This window comes from Podarcis tiliguerta (genome assembly GCF_965153285.1).
Source record: "Podarcis tiliguerta genome assembly, chromosome: Z".
In the NCBI taxonomy this organism is placed as follows: Eukaryota; Metazoa; Chordata; class Lepidosauria; order Squamata; family Lacertidae; genus Podarcis; species Podarcis tiliguerta.
This window is the reverse complement of record NC_139553.1, coordinates 21,784,085-21,804,882: the sequence shown is the minus strand read 5'-3', so window position 1 is coordinate 21,804,882 and position 20,798 is coordinate 21,784,085. Positions and strand designations below refer to the sequence as shown.

At 42.9% G+C, this 20,798-nt stretch overlaps 1 protein-coding gene across 1 annotated transcript in view; it reads right to left on the bottom strand.

Moving 5' to 3' along the window:
• Positions 1 to 4,748: 4,748 nt before the first annotated feature.
• The window catches only part of ZDHHC15 (zDHHC palmitoyltransferase 15), a 36,782-nt gene continuing 20,732 nt past the window's right edge, over positions 4,749 to 20,798 (bottom strand). Inside the window, exons 6-12 of the mRNA XM_083423956.1 lie at positions 20,376 to 20,408; positions 19,182 to 19,302; positions 17,929 to 18,061; positions 17,142 to 17,268; positions 16,763 to 16,872; positions 12,742 to 12,825; positions 4,749 to 10,425 (exon numbers count right to left, since the gene is read on the bottom strand). Coding sequence (XP_083280082.1) covers positions 12,782 to 12,825; positions 16,763 to 16,872; positions 17,142 to 17,268; positions 17,929 to 18,061; positions 19,182 to 19,302; positions 20,376 to 20,408 — 568 coding nt within the window. The 3' untranslated portion in view covers positions 4,749 to 10,425; positions 12,742 to 12,781. The remainder of the gene's footprint in view (positions 10,426 to 12,741; positions 12,826 to 16,762; positions 16,873 to 17,141; positions 17,269 to 17,928; positions 18,062 to 19,181; positions 19,303 to 20,375; positions 20,409 to 20,798) is intronic.

The window sequence follows — 20,798 nt, the reverse complement described above, 5'->3', positions numbered from 1 at the left end:
CCATAGCCTATTTAATTTTTCAGTGCTTATAAGCACAGTTGGAATTTTTCGGAAGTCTTGATGCTTTGCAGACAACGGCTCCAGGTAATATTCTTAAACCGTATTGCACTTATGAGCTTGTTAAGAAGATGTGGCTAACAGAAACCAGTCACAGTCCAGAGAGTGATGTGTGCAATATAATACACTGCTCATATTTGCCAGCTCAGGCTTGCACAAGCCCTTGGAAGGATTGTGTAGTATGTGCAGAGCAGCTTATGTGGGTGGCTTTGCACAGAGTTCTCTTGCAAACAGCACATTTGAAAAGGAAGATAACTGCTCTGTATCCAAAGCAGCTTCTTCCAGTTACAGCCTGTAAAGTGGGAGGTGGGGAATGGATCCTGAATGAATTGTTGGACTCCAACCCCCATTAAATCCAACTAGCAAGGACAGTGGCCAGTGATGATGGAATTGTAGTCTGTGTCACATCCGGAATGCCACAGCTTACTCATCCCTTCAGTAAAATGTTTTATTCTAATATGGCACTAATTGATTCTCAATAGTGACATTTTTTCTAATCTGCTGGCACCCCAAAACTATCTAAGATTTACATTTCAACAAAAAAATCAGCTGTGTCTTCTTTTTACATTGTTACCTTTGTCATTGTATTCATAATGAGGATCTCTTAATCGTGTGATTGGGGCCTGAGGATCTTTGCTTTTAAAAGAACAAAATTCAAGCCCTCGTGACTGAAAGCTTTAAAACAGCTGAAAACATTAAAGCTGGAGAGGTGATTGAATAAGATTGTCAATGGCTGGAAGCTGAGCTAATTATCCATCACCATGACTTGCAAAATCGGGGAGGGGGGCAATAGACAAAATGTAATAATAATAATAATAATAATAATAATAATAATAATAATAATATAAATAATTATGCAAAAGGTAAAGGAGCCCTGGACAATTAAGTCCAGTCGAATTGAACTATAGAGTATGGCACTCATCTCTGCTTTTAGGCTAAGGGAGCTGGCGTTCTGTCCGCAGACAGCTTTTCTGCATCATGTGGCCAGCATGACTAAACCGCTTCTGACACAGCAAACACTGTGACGAGTGCCAGAGCGCACAGAAACACAATTTACTTTCCCGTCACAGTGGTACCTCTTTATCTACTTGTTCAAAACAAATACATGATTTAGGGCCTTATGTCTAATCCTTGAATACTTTCTTGTTTTGGCCTGCTATAAATGACAGTGGAGAAACTGTCCTGGATGTATGGAATCTCCCACCTTTGCCTTTCTTTGCGTTTGGAAGGCCAGTCTAGCTTTGTTAAAAAAAACCAAAGGTATAATGCTCCTTCCCAAGGCAGCGCAGAATTTATGCTCCCAAAGAAATCTTCCTTAGTGTATCTCGAAGCCCAAACCTTTGCACTGCTCTGTTAAACTCCTGCATTGTAAACAAACAAACCAGTCCTGTAAAGTCTTCCATTGACCAAAATACTTTAGAATGTTTTTTAATGGAGCCTCTTGAACAATGTAGTCTTTATGCTTTGAAAAGATACAAAGAGTAGAAAAGGGAGTGCTATTTCCAGTGATACAGTGCATAAGTCCACAATGATTTTGCAAAGTTTTTTGCAGATAAAATTGCTCAGATTTGGGAAGAGGTAGACTCCACTGTGGGAGCAGGGCCGGGGTGGGAGAGTGCTAGAGTCCTGTCTAGTCAAGTTGCACGGGATCAATTCCAATCTGTTACCTCCGAGGATGTGGACAGGCTGCTTGGACGAGTGAAACCAACCACCTGTCTCCTTGATCCTTGCCATCCTGGCTTATAAAAGCTAGCCGGGAAGGGCTGGGCAATGGGTTTCGCAGGGTGTTGAATGCTTCTCTCTGTGAGGGAGCCTTCCTTGCTGAAAGAGGCAGTCATTAAACTGCTTCTTAAAAAAACATCTCTAGACCCAGCCAATATGGCCAACTATTGCCCAGTCTCAAATCTTCCATTCTTGGGCAAGGTGATTGAGCGAGTGGTTGCTGAACAACTCCAGCCACGCCTGGAAGAAGCGGACCATTTGGATCACTTCAAGTCGGGATTCAGGCCTCATCATGGGACTGAAATTGCCTTGGTCGCACTGGTTGATGATCTCCGGCAGGCTAGGGACAAACGTGAGAGCTGTTTCCTAGTTCTGCTGGATCTCTCAGCGGCTTTTGACACCATCAACCATAACATCCTTCTGTACCATCTAGAGGGGCTGGGAGCTGGGGCCACTGTTATACAGTGGTTCTGTTCTTTCCTCCTAGGCCGTGTTCAGAAAGTGGTGTTGGGGGATGAGTGTTCAGACCCTTGGGCTCTCATTTGTGGGGTGCCTCAGGGTTCTGTCCTCTCCCCCGTGCTTTTCAACATCTACATGCAGCCACTGGGAGAGATCATCAGGGGGTTTGAGCTGGGTCTTCATCAGTATGCAGATGATACCCAGCTCTACCTCTTTCAAATCAGAACCAGTGATGGCGGTGAAGGTCCTGTGTGTCTGGAGGTGGTTGGAGGATGGATGGTGGCTAACGGATTGAGGTTGAATCCTGACAAGACAGAAGTACTGTTTTTGGGAGACAGGGGGCGGGCGGGTGTGGGGGATTCCCTGGTCCTGAATGGGGTAACTGTGCCCCTGACCAGGTGTACAGCCTGGGATTCATTCTGGACTCACAGCTGTCCAGGGGGTCGCAGGTCCATTTTGTGCCCAGGGCAGCTGTCTACCAGCTTCATCTGGTACGCAGGCTGAGACCCTATCTGCCCACGGACTGTCTCGCCCGAGTGGTGCATGCTCTAGTTATCTCTTGCTTGGACTACTGCAATGCGCTCTACGTGGGGCTACCTTTGAAGGTGACCCGGAAACTGCAATTAATCCAGAATGGGGCAGCTAGACTGGTGACTGGGAGCAGCCACCAAGACCACCTAACACCGGTCTTGAAAGATCTACATTGGCTCCCAGTACGTTTCTGGGAGTTCAAAGTGTTGGTGCTGACCTTTAAAGCCCTAAACGGCCTTGGTCCAGTATACCTGAAGGAGCGTCTCCACCTCCATTGTTCTGCTCGGACACTGAGGTCCAGTGCCGAGGGCCTTCTGGCAGTTCCCTCATTGCGAGAAGCCAAGTTACAGGGAACCAGGCAGAGGGCCTTCCCGCTGGTGGCACGTGCCCTGTGGAACGCCCTCCCACCAGATGTCAAAGAGAAGAACAGCTACCAGACTTTTAGAAGACATTTGAAGGCAGCCCTGTTTAGGGAAGCTTTTAATGTTTAACAGACCACTGTATTTTAATATTTTGTTGGAAGCCACCCAGAGTGGCTGGGGAAACCCAGCCAGATGAGCGAGGTATAAATAATAAATTATTCTTATTATTTATTTTATTTTGTATCACAAGAAAAGGAATGCAGAACAATCATAATGGTTTACAGCGAATAGGTTAGGCCTAGGCTAGGGCATGGATCCGGTGATCGAGCAGCCTGAGGGTAAAGGGTTGCGGGCCTCCCTTTTTAAACTCTGAGAGCAAACCTGAAAAGGGACGTCTTCACTTGGGTCCACTCACAGGGCCCTTCCCCAGGAAGCCAAAGCACCACCTTTTCCATGCCCATGACCAGCACAGCATATTAAATGCTCCTCACCATTGGGAGCAGGGGAAGGCTACTGTCCCTCTTCACTCCCTGGTGAGTTGGGGGGGGGGCACAGGACCAGGATTTCTTATATATCAACAATCAAGGTTTGCTACCCCAAAGCAAATGTTCTTCATTTAAAGATATCAGTAGTATTGATATATTCACTCAAGATAGTGGCTGGGGAAACCCAGCAGATGGGCAGGGTATAAATATTTATTATTATTATTATTATTATTATTATTATTATTATTATTACAGTGGTGGTGCCCCCTATTAGTTGTGGGCTCCCAACTCCCATTGCTCCTGGCCTGTGGCCATGGTGGGCTGGGGGCTGATGGGAGTTCACAACATAAAGAGGGTACCAGGTTGGTGAGCACAGCTGTTGTACATCATTCCTGTATATTTTCAAGCTCATAAGGAAACTGAAATGCTGCACCCTTGCTTTCATTAGTAGTGTAGACTGCAAGCCTTTTATACTTTTACTGTGCTATTTCTGCCTGAGGGCTGGTCCTAAGGATTGATCTGTATATGAATTAAGAATATTTCTATTGGCAATAACTCTTATATCCTTAACAATTAGTCTTCAGTTGCTAGATAGTGGTTATGCTCAGTAGTGACTAATCAGTACTGTCACAACTACTCCATTGCCAAGATGGGGAAAACCCATAGCTTCATAAAGCCAAGCACCATGTTTCAAAAGGATACTTGGTTGAGTCTGGCTGAGCCAGTCCATGTGAAATGGTCTTTGCACTTGGTGTTATTTAAGGGCAACGTGTCTTGATGATTGGTAGTAGAATAAGCAAGCTGGAAGTTATTTAAAACATTTTTGGCATGTGTAAATGTTAAACTGTCCAATTATTCATTGACACTTGTAAATTTTAACTGGATACTCTTTCTATCTCAGTACTCAAAAGGGTAACTGTTTCAGAATGCTGGGCTTCCATGTCAGTGCCCTTAGACAAAATTATAGGAGTTGAAAGTGCCTTGAGATAACTGGAAAACACCAAGCTGAAATCTACAAAAAAGCACTGATACATAAATGGTACCATTCTTGCAACTCTTCTTGGTGGAGTTTGAATGCAGATACAGACTTAATAGAATTTTAAGATATTTGAAATAAAGTCTTTAAACTTCATTCTATAAAATATTTTTTATTGTAAAACATTTCCATGCTTAAGGCTGCAACAAGCATGAACATACACATTTTTTAATGAACAAACCTGAGATAATGAAGTCAAAACATTCAAAAGGGTCAACAAAATAAAACCTGCAATAATCAAAAAGCTGAATTTGGAATTTGTACAAAGATGATTACATGGAGGTTTGGAGGGGAAACAGTTCTGTGAAACCTAACAGAAGTCCATTTCTTATGCTCCCTACTGTAAAACAAGATGGTGAAATGGTACCTTTTTGAAAATACTATCAATGAAATAATTAGGCCTTAATTACACATATGGAAGTATAGTAAACTGGAACACAAAAGCAATTGCAATATGACCAATACAGATAGTTAGAATGAAGCTTGATTCAGTGGTTACCAGAAAAGTGGTACCAAAAAAATTCTGTGAAAAAGGCAAGACACCTGGTCAGGAAAAGGACCAAGCAGTAAGCTGCCACTTCAAAGGTAAAACAGTACAAAACATGGTAGCACAAATGCCTTGGTTACTTGAACTGTGGCAGGCACAGCAAGATATTTTGCAGGTATACTGAGCTCTCCAGTTGATTAACATCAGGTACATGTACATGCAAACTGCTGAGGATCTCTCTTGGTTGGAAGAATACTCATTGCAGGTCTTCTGTTTGTTTTTTTCTGGATAAATGAATGCAGTATTAAATGGGCATGTAGGACCCTGCTACTTTCCATCCCCTTAATATGAAGCCTGTTGTCACCCACTTCAATTCTTTGGATTAAAGTAGAATCTAGTGTTTTAGAAATCCATAAAATTAAATGCAGAGTGTATCTTAAAAAATTAACAAGTCACTTAAGGGAAGCATAGTGATTGACAGTATGCTCTGATGTAAGTAAAACTTTGTTATTGGTAAGCACAACCATTTTGCTGATGAAGTACACAATTCCCACATCAGCATTTTCTCCCCAAAATGTCTTCCCCAACAAGGTACTGTACCTAAATAAAATCAATACAAGTAATTTCAAAAGACTGTATTCTATACAAAAAATTAGTGTTCCTGGTATTGTAATGTGCACCAAAATTGTGCTTTCAGATTATGCCACATCTGACAATGCCCTATGATTCTGGGCAATAAATATCTGTTACATCATCAGGCAGTACACTATTGATCAGCCCGTGTTCTCTCCCAAAGTTACTGTTCTTTGCTCCATAAATATTTAACAGCAAGGACTCAGTAGTGCCCTAATTTACAAAATAAACCACTGTAGCACAGCAGTTCTTGCAAAAAGTCCCAACTTTTGCAAAGTCCATCTTCTTTAAATAGTATTTACTATCCCACTTTTGTAGACACCAGTGTGATGCCTTAAGCTTGCTAACCAGAGAAATACCTGGAATGTTAAGTATGTGTAACATTTTTTATGGAAGATAGTTGAGTGGCTGTTGCACACCTGTTCAATCTTCCCTTTTCATGATTGCAGTTTCACACCCAGAATAATTCTGGGCTGTGTCCACACTGCATCTCATATCCTTCATGGTTCAAGCAGTCATACAGAAGGTTCTTCAAACTGGAATGTTATGATATGGAACAATAGCACATACACAGCCTACTCATTGCGTCCACACTGCACTCGGATATATATATATATATTTGTACACAGGGCAAAGAACAGATCTTGCATCTCCAACATAATGCTAGCTCAACTTTTTGCAGTACACAGAGGCCAAAAGAATTTTGGCCTAATACTAATAATGAATTAATACATTAGGGGGGGGGGGTAAAAGAAGGGTTGGATTATTCTGTTTTGTTTAAATTAGTGAAAACATAAGGAGTGCTTAACATTTCCATGAAAATACTTAATGCTTTAGGGTAGCATCCTGAGTGACTGCAACTACAGAAGCTATCTGATAGTTGATCATGTATCTAGACATTATTATTAGCACAGCACATCATTTAATTGGATATCAAATTATTCAAGCAGCCATTGAGACATTTTGCATTTTTTGCAGTTATGCATAAAATATCAAAAGCATATGTTTACTCTCTTAGAGACTGGAAGTATTTATAGAGGATAGCTGTAAGCCACAAGTCCCCTGTGTCAAGCCCAACAAAGAAACAGCATTGCTCTAGGGACAACCCACAATGTCAGCCTCCTTCAAGGAGCAACAATGGAATGGATTTTCCTCTGCACCCTGCACAACATTCTTGTGTTTCCTGCTTTGTTCAAAAGCACAGAACTACAGCAAGAAAGGAAATACTGCCCCCCCACTCCTTTTCAGGACATTTGCTTAGTCCTTAGGGCTAACATCGGTCTCCATTTGCAGTGAAAATGTAGGAAAACCTGAATGAAATGCAAGAAATGGATGACTGCTTGAAAGTCAGGAGTGATGCTAGTTACTAAAAGAACTCAAGGGGCACCAGCAGTGTACTTTGCAGTGTGCTCAGCTGCCTTGTAAGAAATGTAAAAATAAAATTAACTTTAAAACCACCAGCAATCAAGAGGCCTAACACGCAGGCCTGGGGCTTGAGCCCCCGGCCCACAACTCCCCTGCTTAAAGCAGCAACTATGCAATAATATGTTCATATTTGAATATACCAGGAGGGTGTTTTGGCATGCAGAACATCCTGTCATCTGCCATCCAGAGAATCATCAATGACCTGCTCCTTAGAACAGGTGATAACTGATGGAATATTTTGAAAGTTTCTTTGTTTACTCAGCATGTATAGATGCTCTTCAACACAGATCCTTGAAAAAAAGGTTAAGAAGACAAGGGACACAAGCTACATAAACATTTTAAAATAGTTTTCTATACTTGGGTTTATATCTGTAGGCATAATGTTGGCAGTATTACACAGATATTGCATTGTTAGTAAATTGGGTATCAGATCCCTGGCGTTCATGAGTGCACAAAATTTATGCTGCAGCCTTTCCCAACTTGGTGTCTTCCAGATGTTTTGGACAATAACTGCTGTGCTTGAAAGGGGTAGATGGGGGCTATAGTCTAAAATGTTTGGTGGGCACCAGGCATTTCTGGATTGCACATTAGCAGATATTTTTCCTCTATAAAGTTCTCTGGACCAGAGCCCTTCTAAACTGATGATTGTTTAGAATAAAAATTGTTCATTTAAGAAGCCTGATTGCAATAAAAACAGGTTGCTAAGGTGTTTTCAGAGATAAACTTAGGTTATTTTTGGTTACTTCATAATGGGAAGTTTTATTTAGGCAAATTATGAAATTAAGCACAGCTTCCCCCCTCCAAAAAAAAAAAAATGTTTAGCAGTATAATTTACATTTATTCCATTTGTGCTATTACAAGCTGAACAGCTGAGCAGCCCCCAGGGATCTGGCACAGTAATAGAAATGACAATTAGAACAACAGTATGATAGTGTCTGCCAAGAGAAGGTAGTAAGTGCAGCATTAGTGCCCTGGCCCTGTATTGCCAGCCCTGGCAAGAAACCAAAGCATTCTATAGCTGTGAACACAAAAGAGAAAGATGGGACCAGGCTTTTGGCCAGCTGGAAGTGACATCCTCACCTATCCCTATTCAGACCTGGCTTTTGGCAGTGAACTTACAATGCAGGATGTGGGTTGTGATTCAATCTACCCCCAACCACACACAAGGATATTATTTCTGTGTATTTATACCCTGCTCTTCATCCCGATAAGAAAGCCCTGCTGGATCAGACCAAAGGGCCTATCGAGTCTAGCATCCTGTTGTCCCAATGGCCAATCAGGTACCTATGCAAAACCTACAAGCAGGACAGAAGCACAACTGTACTTGTCCCGCTTGTGATTCCCAGCACCTGGCATTCAGAGGCATGATGACGTTGGCACTGGAGGTGGCACACTGCCATCATGATCAGTAGCTACTGCTTGCCTTATTGTCCATGCATTTGTGTAAATTACAGTTGCTACGCCTTACGGTGGTGAATTGCGTAGGTTAACTATGAGCTGTGTGAAAAGCACAGCTGTTGAAATCAATTAAGGTTTAAACACACAAGCTTAAATTATTTCAGTGGGATTGAGGTATACGTCATCTTCTGTGTTGGTCTTCACTTTTTGGGGCGAGGTTGAGGAATTGCACATTAACCTTCTGGAGCAGTTGGGAATGTGAGATCCCGTAAACATGACCATTGAAAAAGGAAGAACAATGGAAGAAATACTGAGACAACACTTAAGAAATGGTGAAGTATTTCTTTTCCCAGCTTCTTAGCAAGGATGTGTAAAAAAGAATGCCTTGCTCTTGAGGGAGAGAGCTGTGCAAACTCCTCTGTGGTACACATGCTTGAGACTCCAGTTCAAAGTGTATACCATGATATCCTTTGGATGTCCTGCGTCTACCACACAGTCCCCACCCCCTCCCAAACAATGCTTGTATTTTCACCACTTATGCAGCAACAAAGTCTCAGGAAAATGTCTTGCGTTGGCTGGACCTTCAGACTAAAAATGGTTCTTATATCAGATATAATTAGAAAAGGAAGACAGTCAGCTCAATCCAGCACACCTAATAGCACATCTGTCAAACGTTATGAAAAAAAAAAATCTTGGTTTTATTTTTTCAACAAAGAGTCTCAGTCCCATTTGCTCACTGAAAAATAATCATTCCCCACTCCCCTTCTTTCTACTAAGTATTGAAAAATAAGCAATATTGGTTTGTGCCTGAGTGGTGCCTGCTGGAGCCTCACATGATTGAAGGGTTCTCTGTGCAAAATGTTTCCCTCTAACATAAAGAAGTCTAGACAACTGATCCCCAGCATGGCACTTTTCTATGTGGAGAGAGACTTAGAAGCCTTCACCAACCTGGAATCCTCCAGATGTTTTGGACCACAACACTCATTGGCCAATGCTAGGTGTGACTGATGGGAGTCATGGTCCAAAAGATCTGGAGAGAACCAGAGTTGGGTCCCCCCCCTACAGTCCGAAGTGGTGCAGGTCAGGCACAGGCTGACCACTTCAAGGAGTACTGGGCCACAGGTCAAAGGGAGGTGTTCCGTGTCAGGATCCTGCCCTATATTTTAGAAAAGAAAACATCCCTTTAAAATTGTATGCATCTGCAACAGGGATTGTGCTTGAAGGCTTTTTTTTTTTTACACCACACCAAAAAGGGTGTGTTTCTTAGACCAAAAGGGCCAACATTCTTAACAGAATCAAAGAAAAGGATTTCAAAAAGTAAGAGGAGGTATTGTGGGCAGGGAAAGGAGACGTACAGGCTTAAACGTGCAGTGCATACTTGCCAGGGTTTCTAACAATAAGACCTGATTTGGCAACCATGATTCCTGCTTGAAAGCACTTGCACAAGTAGTCCAGTTGACCAGCCATCTACTCCTTGTTACAGAGCCATTCTTGTAAGTTGGCAAAATGAAAAATATTGTAAAATCCAGGGTCTTAGATAACTGCCATTAAGGCATTTGGAAATGCATTTGCACAAAGAGTTCTCACTTATTCTAGGTAAGAAATAAAAAAGTAAAAGGTCTTGAATGGCCTTAATCCACCAAAGCTGCCCTTGCTCAAGAGTCAATAATCAGTAGGAACCCTTGGAGCCATCACCAGACCAGTATCCTGAAGAACCATTTCACGACAGCCAGGATTGGCATCAGACAATGGCCCTTCTGCAGGTAATCCAAGTGCTTCCTTTCCTTTTGTTCCCCATGAATGTCCATCATAGAAGGAAGCTGAAATTCACTGGGGAAAGGGGGTGGGGAGAGAGAGAAAGGCATAAGGATGAGTCTGGTTGAAAGCATTTTCTCTCTCCTCTTAACCTCAAAACTAGGTATGACATTAGATGCACCTTTGCATTAAAAAAATGCAAATAGTAGCTGTGCCTATGAGGGAAGGATTATCAGTAACATGACAGGCAGGGAGAGGAGTTTAACCCTTTTCTTCCCCATTACAGCCCAAATGAAAATTGCTTCTCAAAAGCTTCTAACCTACATTGGGAGGAAAGCTTCATTGCACATAGTCAGTACAGCATGAGACTCTTATTCCCAGGGTCATGAGTCTGAGACCCACATTGGGCAAAAGATTCCTGGGGGTTGGACTAGATGATCCTCGTGGTCCCTTCCAACTCTACAATTCTATGATTGGTACTGCAGAGCCAAACAATTAGTTGGGGAGAGGAATATGGCAGGAACCAGGTGTCCCCTTAGCATGCAGGACTTTGTGAAATGGCTTTTCTTTTAGGACAGAGACAGACAAGACATAGGGAATATCTGGCTGCTGTCAAAAGACACATTTCTTCCTGTGCCCAACCCACAGCATTGAGCAAACATCTGACACAATCTGTTTCCCTAACTCTTCCCTACGTCATTGAGTTCTGCTGGCAGGGATCGGGGACCTTGATGCAACTGCATCCCATCATGCATTGAGAATTATTATATGATACTGGAGGGAGAGGGGGCAAGCAGGCATTCAGTTACTGGCTTTGGTATAAGCCACACTTTCTCTTTATTATCTAGTGCTGCTTTTAGGTTGTCACAGCCTGATGACAGGAAAACTGAATCCTTGTGGCATGCCGGGAAAAGGCTCCTCCTGAAGTGAATCACAGAAAAGCCATTCCTGCAAATGATGCTGAAAATCAGAGGTTGTATTTCCTCTGCCCACAAAAGTAAACACAAAAACCCCCAACACTGAGTAGAATTTCTCTGTGTTCTTATATACGTTACAGTGCAGTTATTATATAAAACCATCCAAAGGACGTTCACAAGTAACACATCCCCAACTGTTCAGTTTCTCCAGTTCTAAAGCAAAAGATTTCTAGTTTAGTTTGCTGGAAGGTTTTCCAAATGAGATCTTAATTGTCTGTTGAGTCAATGCATGCTTTCAACTAGAGGCACAGTTTCCTAAAATAGACCATTACCCCATAACTTCCAAGAACACAACTGTCCTGGTTATGGGTTGAGAAATCCACTGGTTTATCTGGAAAGCCACTGAAAGTTGCACAGTTCCTATTGAAATGATCAATCAGGATTAAGGAGGTTAGAAATAAGCTTTTTAACTCTGGGGCATTTAAAGATGATTTGGTCGGCATTGCAGGCTAATCAATCAACAATAGCCATTAAGCATTGCTGTCAGGCTGGATGGTTTGTTTCCTTCAAGCTCACATACATACATTTATTCTGTAACCTAACTATTATTCCAGACCAGCATATAAACTGGTGAAAAAATATAGGAAATTATTCCTCAGGGTGGATACAGAACACCAGCACTAGCTGTTCCAGCATACACTTATGCAGGAGTTCACACAGTACTGCAACAAGTTCTGTGGCAGTTCTCATGCATCACAAGATGTGGCTCAAGCTCTTTGGATGTCGCTGCATATTTTTCATAGAATGCTCCAGTGCAGGGGTAGGTAACATTTTTTCTGGCCCTTCCCCAACCCTCTAGTAGAGCCACATGCTAGCAATGGTTGCGGTCAAAAGAATCCACTCTGGCACGCACAGGCTCTCATGTGCACACACAGACCCTTCTCCTTGACTAGTCCAAGATCAATCTGATGTCCACGGAGGAGGTGATTCACATCCCCATCCCCATCACTGTGTAGGACACTGCCACCACAGTCCTGTGCCCATTTTACTTTCCCCCTTCCCCTTTTTGCCACTGCCAAAATTGGTGGGGTCTTGGGAAGGTAGGAAAAATTGCTTGGAGGAACGGATCAGGCCCTCAAAATTGAGAATTAGCCACCCCTGCTCAAATGAAAGATGTAAAACAGCCTTCCTAAGAGCAGAAGGAACCTCCGGCTACAAGGCTTTCTGTGCTAACAATTCACTTTGACCAAGCTTTATCTGAACCACCAAAACTCTTATCAAAACTTATTTTCATGTCTATCCTATCCTAAGAGGAGGGTTCTGGGTCTGTTAGTGGCAGACTGAGGACCTCAAACAGTGCAAACACCCCCCCCCCAACAGATCCAGGTCAAATGTACATGCATGAAATAAATACTGATCAAAGGAGCTGGTACAATGGGTGGGGTGGGGGTTAACCTGAGGATAGGATGATTACCTGGGAGTGTGATTTTTGTACCAACAGCCTTTCAAAAACATTACGTCTCCATTTCCACAGAAATTGAAGAACCTTGGTTGTAATCTAGTTGGTAAAACAAAAACATTTGCACCAAATAAAACACTAATAAACACAGCGTCAGAAATGTGAATGTTGCAAAAAACCACTACGGTGAAAAGTAATTGCATGCTGTCATTCAAGTCTGGGGTTACCCTCCTTATTTCCAATCTAAGACCACTTTGTTTATTGGCACTACTCTACCCAAGAATGGGTTTCCATGACTACCACAATTATGAAAGCAAAGTCGGGAAGCTACAAAATCCACAATAAGGCACAGTATTGTACGAAAATGGCTGATGTTGGAACCATGGATGGGGCCTGCATTCAGCTGCAGAGACTTAAAATGAAATGTGGGAGAAGGCAAACATTGCCCTGGTTCAAACATCACATTAAACCATAGCTTAAAATAAACTTTGGTTGAAAGTGAACCTGTAGTATACTGAAATTCTTTGTACTTTGCTCCCTCCCTCCCTCCCTCCCTCCCTCCTGCTGCTGGTATGTTGCCTGGAATAAACTCATGGTTTGGCCTAGCATTACATCTGAACCTGGGCTCCTGGTTGGTTTCTCTCCAAACCAACCCTGGACACATCCACACTTCTGCTTGGTCCCACCGTTTTCCCCGGGGAAACCCACTGTTTAGCGCTAAATCGGGAGTAAACATCAATTGGATTTTCTGCCTAGAAGTTATTGTCCAAATAGAAGAAAATGTGGCGCTAAAGGATGTTCAGAGGAGGAGAAACCAAAGTTTGTTATTGGCTCACTGCACATGGTTAGTTTGGGGAAAACAAACCACAAATCCAGGTTAAGACAGTATGTTAAGCCAAATCATGGATTGTTTATCAGCAGCATGACAGCAACTTTTATCTTTGGGCATAATTTTATATTTGGACTGGGTGTGTATTTATAATTGCTGGTTTTATTAAAGATGTGAGCTTTATAGGAGGTTTTGCATTCTATTCTACTTCAATATTGTCAGATTTCCCCCCCCCCCCATTACTGTCACTGTGTAATATGCTTTGAGTGAGCTTTACTCATAAATGTGGACTATAACACTTTTAAATAAATAATAATAAAGTTACTAAAGCTGTAATTTCACATCCTCTCACCATGGGACTAAGCCCCATGGAACTGAGTGAGACTTTCTACTGAATAGGCGTGTGTGCACTGCACCACAATCTAGCAACATCCTCTCCCCATCCCCCGCTCTCTCTTACACACATGCACAGCATGTAATGAGTTCCCTTTCCTGCAATCTAAGTGGTGTAGCATCAGGAGAAGATGTTGCCCCAATCCAGGTGCACTAATGACAATCTTAGTCACTCATCAGAGACAATGCTGAACGCAGCCACTTCAACAATTCTTCCAAGATCCTAGGAGAGTATATTTCTCCAGCAGCACTGGAGTTCGAAGTGCGAGTCTCAGAGAAGATGATATTATTAAATTTTGCAATGAAGCATCCTTCAGAGCATTTTCTAGCACAGAATAATGTCAATGTGAAAGCCGACAAACATGGAGTTGAAGGAGTGCCTTGCCAGAAAGGGAGGGGGAAGTTTTACCACAGTCCCTTTCAAGTGCTTCCAGGACACTTGAGATTTGGGAAGACAACTTGACCAGTTCTGCAGCTCCACTGATTGGCTTTGCTGGATATGCTAGTAGAGGAACAAGGGTGGGAGCATTCAGATACTCTTTAGATTAACTGTTTTTGCCTAAAGGAGAAGCCTTGCTGGGGTGAGCCTATTTATCTATTCTTGTGTGCACTTCATCTGAGAGTCCGTTGGTTCAATCTGCAGCAAAGGAGAAAGTCACAGGCCTTCCCTAGCTATGTGACCAGATTTGTACAAAGTCAGTAGTAACAAATTACCGTATTTTTCGCCCTAAAATGAAGGGGTAATGTGTGTGCGTCTTATGGGGTGAATGCAGGCTCCTTGGCTTCAGCGATAGCAACATGAAGCCTCCGAAGCCTGCGCTCCAGAGGCTTTGCGTTGCTTCCGCTGAAGCCAGGAGAGTCTGCTCTTGGAGGCTGGTGGTGGGGGAAAGCAGCGCTTCCCCCAACGCCAGCCCCAGAGGATGGGGGGCAGCGGGAAGGTGTGCGACGCCACCCTGCTACTCTCCAACCCTCCTGTGGGCTTTTGCGGGAGATGGGGGAATTCCCCCACCTCCCACAAAAGCAGGCAAAAGCCGCACGCTCTTTAAAGGGGCTGCGCGGCTTCTGCTGGCTTTTCTAGGAGGCGGGGGAATTCCCCCACCTCGTAGAAAAGCCCGTAGGAGCCGCGCAGCCTTTAAAGAGCGCGCCGCTCTTGGGGGCTTTTCCCCGAGGGAGAAGGGACAAGGGACAGACTGGCCGAGCCCGTCCCTTCTCCCTCCTGTGGTCCCCACAAGACCAATACAATGCTGTTCTCTATGCAAGTCTGACAGTGGGCAAGGAGGCTTACCAGGAAACAGAGAGAAACCACCTGGCTCTCTTCAACTGCTTCTCCTGCTTAAATGGAGAAACAGGAAATCTGGGCCCTCAGTGGTGAGAATTAGATTGCCCAAATCTTTCCAGACAGCTGCTTTTAAGGATGTGGGGAGAACATAACGTAAGAAGAGCCTGCTGGATCAGGCCAATGGCCCATCTAGTCCAGTAGCTGAACAGATGCCTGTGGAAAGCACTCACACAGGACTGGAGAGCAAAAGCACTCTGTCCACTCCTGCGGTTTCCAGCAACTGGTACTCAGAAGCACACAGCCTCTGACTACAGAGGCAGAGCATTGCCACCATGGCTTGTGGCCACTTACAGCCATTATCTCCATAAACTTGTCTAATCCTTTGTTAAACCCCCCAGGTTGGTGCCTATAGTGGGTGCCATAGTTTAACTACGCACTGCATAAATTTTGTAGTTTACAGAGTTGTTTATTGGAAGCACAGGGTTTGTTTAGGTCATAGAAAGGAGGGGCAAAGGAGTGTGCTCTGGCCTCGTTGCCCTGCTGTTAGATTTGCTCAGCTGCTTAGCTCTCCCTGACACTTTGTCAGCTGGGATTCTCTGCAGCTCATGGAAGTGGCTCCTGTTGTTTGGCTGCTCTAAATTCATATGCCTGACTAGTTCCTCTCAGCTGCTGTTGCAGCCAATGAAGTCAGAGGGTGTGACTCATAGTTGCTCTTGATTCCAGGAGCAATAAATGGGATGGTTAGGCATACTAACCAAACCTCATTCAGAAGCAGCAGGAACATCTAGAGTGCAGGAATAGAGACTGAACATCAACCCTCCAACCCCATGTCTCTGTTGCTGATGGAGCCTTTAAGAACTGCATCAGAGTATTATTAGTGGTCACCTGCTACTGTTGCAGACTCTAGAATGTCTGATTGCTATTTCCTGCACTTGGCAGGTCTGAGGAACCAGCTACTAGTTATATTATTTGTTGATACCTGACTGCATTGGAAAGCTTATTATATCTAATCAATTGATACATGCTTTAATGAACTGTATTGCCTATTTTATAATTAATTAAAAATGGTATAATGTTCAGATTTTCAATCTGAAATTGAAATGAATTATTTGTATTGCCATATTATGTTTTGAAATGAAATGGTATTGATTTTTGTACTGTATGAATGCACTTTTACTATGTACTTCCGCTATTGTGCTGTGGATCATTTTGGGCTCACTGATGTTAAAAAAGTGGCATAAAAATTGAAAAAGCAATAGTGATAAATAACAATGATGATGAGTGGTTTCTGTTTGAAGCAAATCTTACTCATTTTCAAAATCCCACTTTGCATCAGAGGCCACCATACCACCCTACCCTACTTTATCCATGGATATCTACATCCATCCTTTTCATGGTCCAGTTTTTGCACCTTATGAAATAGAGACTCCTGCTGCAATATTTGTGTCAGTCTTTAACGTGCCACAAGACCTTACAGTTGCAACACAGTGACTCTCCCCAAAACAGTAAGTTCCAGATGCGTTTCCCATCCTTACCGAGGTTATCATCGTCCAACCCATCTTCCTCCCATTGCTCTTCACTTGCTAGCAGTGGATTCCTTGCTTCACTCAGAGTTCTTGTTGGAAAAAAATGTCCATCGCCTTGACTGTGGAGACAAAGGCAAAAAATTGGTAAAGGCACCCGGGCTCCATCCAGAAGAAGGAGGAAGGGAGAGAGGGGAGGAGGAGGAGAAAGCAGATTCTGTTTCTACTTTTAACTACAAAACTATTCATAAAACACAGACTTGATCTAGGCTGCTGCTGTCCCCTGCACCAAAGGAAAGTCTGACAGCCTCTCCTGTCTAGTTCTGTAGTTTACTGTAGAGATCTTGCGCTCTACTACTCTTAGGCTGACAGCAGCTTCCTGTCTGCTTACCTGGATACCACAGGGAGGAACCAAAGTCTTTTTTTCTCTCCAAACACTTGTTGAAGATTTTTTTTAATGCCAAGATTAAATCCGTTTTTATCAGGGCCAGTTGGAAACACAGGAGCTGAAAAGGCCTCTGCAGACAAAAATAAAATGTGATTTGTTTATTACCATACTCTCCTATACTGAACTTGATAGCTGAATGCCTATTGTTTTGGAAGTGAAAAGTGGCCACTGAAAAATAGTAGTGGTTTCTGCATACTCAGATGCATCCTTCCTGCACCTGAGGGCACCAGGTGTGTCCCCTTGAGTGACAGATTGACGAGCAACTTTGGGATTATCCACACCTTGAACCATTCCACCACATTTTCTCAGCAGAATAACTTGTACCTAAGAACTTGTACATAAGTTTTCTTATTTCCTCTTCCCCCTCACGTCATTTTCCTTTTGTGCCATGCATTTTTAGACAGTAAAGCCTGGAGGCAGGTTCTGTCACATCTGTAGTGATCTGCAAGCCACTCCAGTAGCCTTGAGTTAAAAAAAATCATGAAGAGCAGGATTACACTTAATAATAATAATAAAAAAGACTGGGTTTTCACTGTCACAAAGGTCCACTAATGAAGAGGTGAACAGAAGATAGACTGGGATCTACTGATAGATTTCTGGATGATCTGTAGTAGGTCAGCAACAGTTTCTGACTTGCTATTGTTTAAAAATAGCAACAACAACAAGGTTTGCCAACACCCTCTGCTCCTAACCAAAGAACTCTGCAGAGCAGGTGCAATAAATAGCTTACCCAACGTAGACCTGTTTTGGCTGACGAGCCAGCAATGGTAGCCAAAGAGGAAGAGAAGGCTAACAAAAAACATGATTGCCACAAAAAGGAGGAAAAGAATATGGAACTTGGCACGCCCATTGGTCAGCTCCTCCTGCAAAGGAAAGCAAAGGAAAGTGAGCAGATTTGCACATCTTTCTTACCAATCTTGCAGTTCCGGCTGTGGAAGAGCCATGGAGAGATGATGATAATACTATTCTTATTCTTCTTATGAAACAAACAGCAAAGAACAAGACTAAAATTGACCAGGCACTAAATTCAAAGCAATTAGAACCCCCACCAGCCCCAACAACCTCAGCCTGATCACCACAAAAATAATCAACCCAAAAATGGCCACAAAGCGCTACACACACACATACAGCGCACATCAGCTGCTGCCAGTTAGAGCTGAGCTAGATGCACCAGTGGTCTGACTCAAGATAAGGAAGACAGGCTGTTATTGCAATATTCTCAGTTATTCTCCAATGAACGTAAAATTTAAGATAGAAAAACAAAATTACCAGGTCCAGGATATGACTTACATCCATAAGCCACCCTTTATGTGAAAAGATCAGTACAGTGGTGCCGCGCAAGACGAATGCCTCGCAAGACGGAAAACCCGCTAGACGAAAGGGTTTTCCGTTTTGGAGGTGCTTCGCAAAATGAATTTGCTATGGGCTTGCTTCGCAAGACGAAAATGTCTTGCGATTCCTGGGGGCTTTTTTTCCGCTCCTCATCCCCTTTTTCTAAGGCACTAAGCTGCTAATAGCCTTTTAGCAGCTAATCTGCTAATCCCTTAAACCTTTAATAGCCGCTAATAGCTGCTAAACCGCTAATAGCGCTAATCCGCTAATGGGCTTGCTTCGCAAGACGAAAAAACCGCTAGACGAAGAGACTCACTGAACGAATTATTTTCGTCTTGCGAGGCACCACTGTAAATCTTTTGTCGGCTAGCAGATCTTACTTGTGCCTAATTAGAAGACCACTTGATTTGGGCTTCATATATTGGAGTCAGACCACTGAACACAGTGTCGTTTGCTCTAAAGGAAGAGGCTCTCTCCAGGGCTTTCAGAAAGTGGTTTTACCACCTGGAGATGCTGAGGATGGAACATGGATCCTTTTGCATGGAAACAAACGTGTGTTTCCAGCTGAGCTATGGTCACTGCTTTAATATTAGAACCCAGAGTGTCTTTAAAAAACCAATACATAGAAAGCAGTCAGGTTCAAAAACTTACTGTCCAATACTTGATGAAATACTTGAAGACTGTTGCAGCTATGTACAAGCAGTACAAAAGAGAATATGCTAAAAATAGCAGGAAGAATTTGTAGTTAGAAAATCCAATGCAGTTGTTTACCCTAGAGAGCAAAGGAAGGGGAAAAAAGCCACGTTAAGCATAATGGGGCTGGGAGCAAAGTAAAAGCAGTTAAAAGCACTCTTATTTCCTTGATGGAGCATAACTGCAGAGCGCCATCAATGTCATGACCTGCTATAAGAAGGAACATAAGAGGAGTCTGCAGGGTGAGGCCGATGGCCCTTCTAGTTCTGCATCCCATTCTCATAGTGGACAACCAGGTGCCCCAAAGGAAACCAACAAGTAGGACCAGAGCCCTCCTGTGGTTTCCAGCAACTGGTATTTTGGAGACATTGCTGCCTTCAACTGTGGAGCCGGAGCATAGCCTCCTCCATGAATTTGTCTCATCCTCTTTTAAAGCCATCCAAGTTGGTGGTCATCATTGCCTTCTGGGGAAGTAAGTTCCATCTCAGCACTTGGGCATAATCTCAGTCTCATTTACTTTCATATTCCAACTTTCATATTCCACAGAAAACACAAGCCATCTATTTATTAAGGCTGAAAGACCTAAGAAACAACACAACTTGATTTTTTCATTCCCAGGGTGCCACAGACACTCAATTCAAATTTGGTTTAAAATGTGCTCCAGACTGGGGAGTGTTCAACCAAAAGATCCTGCTTTCCTATTAAAACAAACAAACAAACAAAAAACTGGGTTAGCAATTTCCCATTGTTAATAACACTGGGAAACCTTTTGTCCTGGTGCACAGGAGACATGAATTTCCACTGAACAGTAATTTCAAATACTTTCCCCCACTGGCTGTCATATCCCACTATACTTGGTACAGGAGTCTATGGCATTTATGTATTCAGATAATAACAGTTGGTCAGTTTGAAGCACTAAGACACACAGGTAACACTTGGTCTTTGCTAGTCATTAGAACATCTGTCCTCAAGGGATCCCAGCTATTGCCAGAGGTTTTTCTACAGTAGCCACCTGTAACCTGGTGCACCACAGATGTTTAGAGCTACAACAACCATTAGCCCCAGCATCCATGCTGACTGTGGCTGAAGAGAGTTGTAGTCCAAAACATCTGGAGGACATGAGAAAGATAGAATTCAAGGGGTGCCACTCACCATGGGCAATGATGATCCATTTTTAATACACACCTGTAAAAAGGAAAAAGAGATCAGGACACCATGAAGGGAAACACCAAAAGAACAGAAATAATACTATCTTTGGTTTTTTCGTGTTATATTTTTAAATTAAAAACTGTATACTGAGAATTTATAACTGCCTGTGTGTGGTTTTGTGCACTTCCTGGGGGGCAGGGTTTAAACAAAAAACAAACTCTTTATAAAGACTAGAGGAATGAGGTTATCACCCCTCTTTTGTCATCCATTCTGGGCCACCCAGTCATTGCCACAGTGTCCTTTCTCTTGGAAGATCAAGATTTATTTTATATACTGTAATTGACTTTTTATTTTCATTTTTTGTATATCGTATTGTTGTTTTATTGCTATGGCTGATGGCTGATGCAAATAAAGATTCATTCATTC